Genomic DNA, 1,808 nt, shown 5'->3' with positions numbered 1-1,808 from the left:
TATGGTAGGAGGAAGCGGAAGGGACGAAGGCTGTCACAGGACTGGTCGGACGTGTTGGAATCTGCAGCAACAAGGCTCTGCTAGAAACCACAATGGCATTGTCGCAGGTATCATATTTACATACCAGGGTGCACAAGATTGCAACCTTGATAATGACCTCATGAACATGCCCAAGCTGCCTTTAACTATGTCAATGAGATGACGTAGATAGATAGATAGATAGATAGAGAGAGAGAGAGAGAGAGAGAGAGAGAGAGAGAGAGAGAGAGAGAGAGAGAGAGAGAGATAGATAGATAGATAGATAGATAGATAGATAGATAGATAAGCCTTTATTGTCATTGTGCCGTAAGGCCCTAAGCATATTGCACATTTTGCACTTTAAGTAGCACCACATCGACACAGATCACATTGAGGACCTTCACTTTATGAGTGACTTTACCCTGCCATCTCAATCTATTCATCATTAACACACTTTGAACACCTCCATACCATAATAACAAGTCTTTGTGTTTAGGACAGATCAAATGCAGCCCTCCCCACTCCCACCCCAGACACACACCATATGAAAGTATAAAACCCATATAGGTTACTCAAATGTATTGAATGGAATCATTAATGATGTGTTTATTCAGCATTCTTTAAATGTTTCTATACTGGCTTTGCATCTGTCCCAACAAGTCCTTTGCAGTGTCAGAGGGGAGAGCAAGTCAGGAGTTGCTGTATCAAACGTTCATCTCTCTCACTATTTATCCCTCCTTGTTTGCCGCGGGCCTACAGGACCGGTTCAGCCGGTTATTTGGGATTTTGCAGAACAGGAATATCAAGGGACGACTTGCCCGGTGTTTGTGTTCCTCCGGGGGAAGACTGCTCAGACTGGTTTCTGAGGTGGGGTGAGGTAGAGGGAAACGAAGGGAAGGTGTAGGGCGGTATCCTCTCTTTCTCTCTCTTTGTCTCTGTTTCCCGCTGTCTCTTATCTTTCTGTCACCTCTCTGCGTCGTGCTTAAAGCGAGGACAGGCACCAGCGGTTTGTGGCGGTCACTGGATGAGTGGTGGAGGGCAGAAGGTGAGTGTCTGAAGGTATCAAACCCCGGCCTGCAGTAATGCTAATATTCACATGCTGTAGTGTATTGTAATCAGGGAGAGGAATGAGTACAGACCAATTACTGAATAAGCACACAGGGGATACTCATTTGCAAACTAGTTATAACAATTGTATTCTTGTCTTTACAAAAGGGTTATAAATGCAGCTTGTCTGAATGCAGCAAACTAACCGATTGTTTTGAGAGAAACGTTTATAGACAAAGTTAATTTGTAAATGGAAACGATGACCAATGCTGTAAATTGGTGCTGTTCTTGTCAAAGGTGTTATATTTATGATTAAAATGACACAATATGTTGTATGATTATGTATCATCCTACTGGCACTAAATCTATGTGCCATTTTATTATGGTTGGCCTTTGTTACCTAAATGCCATCCACATTTGGCACATTATTATTGCCGCTTATTACAGCAATGACAGAAACAGATATATTCCAGTGAGGATAATGTTATGGGTATATATATGTATATACATATATATATATATGTATAGAAACACATACAAATATGGGGAAACACATGCATACATATTATATATATTATATGTAAATAACACACACATGTTTAAGACAAATGCTTTTTAGATCACACATATTTTATGCATGCATGTGTGTGTGCACAATGATTTTATAACAGCGAGGTAAGCCGATAGACAGGTCTTTTCTTGCAAGGTTGAGCTGTTACTAACAGTTAGCCAGCCAACATATC

General features: G+C 40.9%; 1 protein-coding gene across 3 annotated transcripts in view; it reads left to right on the top strand.

Moving 5' to 3' along the window:
* The first annotated feature begins 900 nt into the window (after positions 1 to 900).
* rbbp8l (retinoblastoma binding protein 8-like) overlaps positions 901 to 1,808 on the top strand; it is a 12,010-nt gene continuing 11,102 nt past the window's right edge. For all 3 annotated transcript variants that reach the window (XM_079741517.1, XM_079741516.1, XM_079741518.1), the window contains exon 1: positions 901 to 1,063. In XM_079741517.1, the coding sequence (XP_079597643.1) occupies positions 1,043 to 1,063 (21 nt within the window). In that variant the 5' untranslated portion in view covers positions 901 to 1,042. The remainder of the gene's footprint in view (positions 1,064 to 1,808) is intronic.

Source organism: Pollachius pollachius (assembly GCF_949987615.1).
Source record: "Pollachius pollachius genome assembly, chromosome: 8".
Taxonomy (NCBI): domain Eukaryota; kingdom Metazoa; phylum Chordata; class Actinopteri; order Gadiformes; family Gadidae; genus Pollachius; species Pollachius pollachius.
This window is presented reverse-complemented; position numbering and strand designations above follow the sequence as displayed.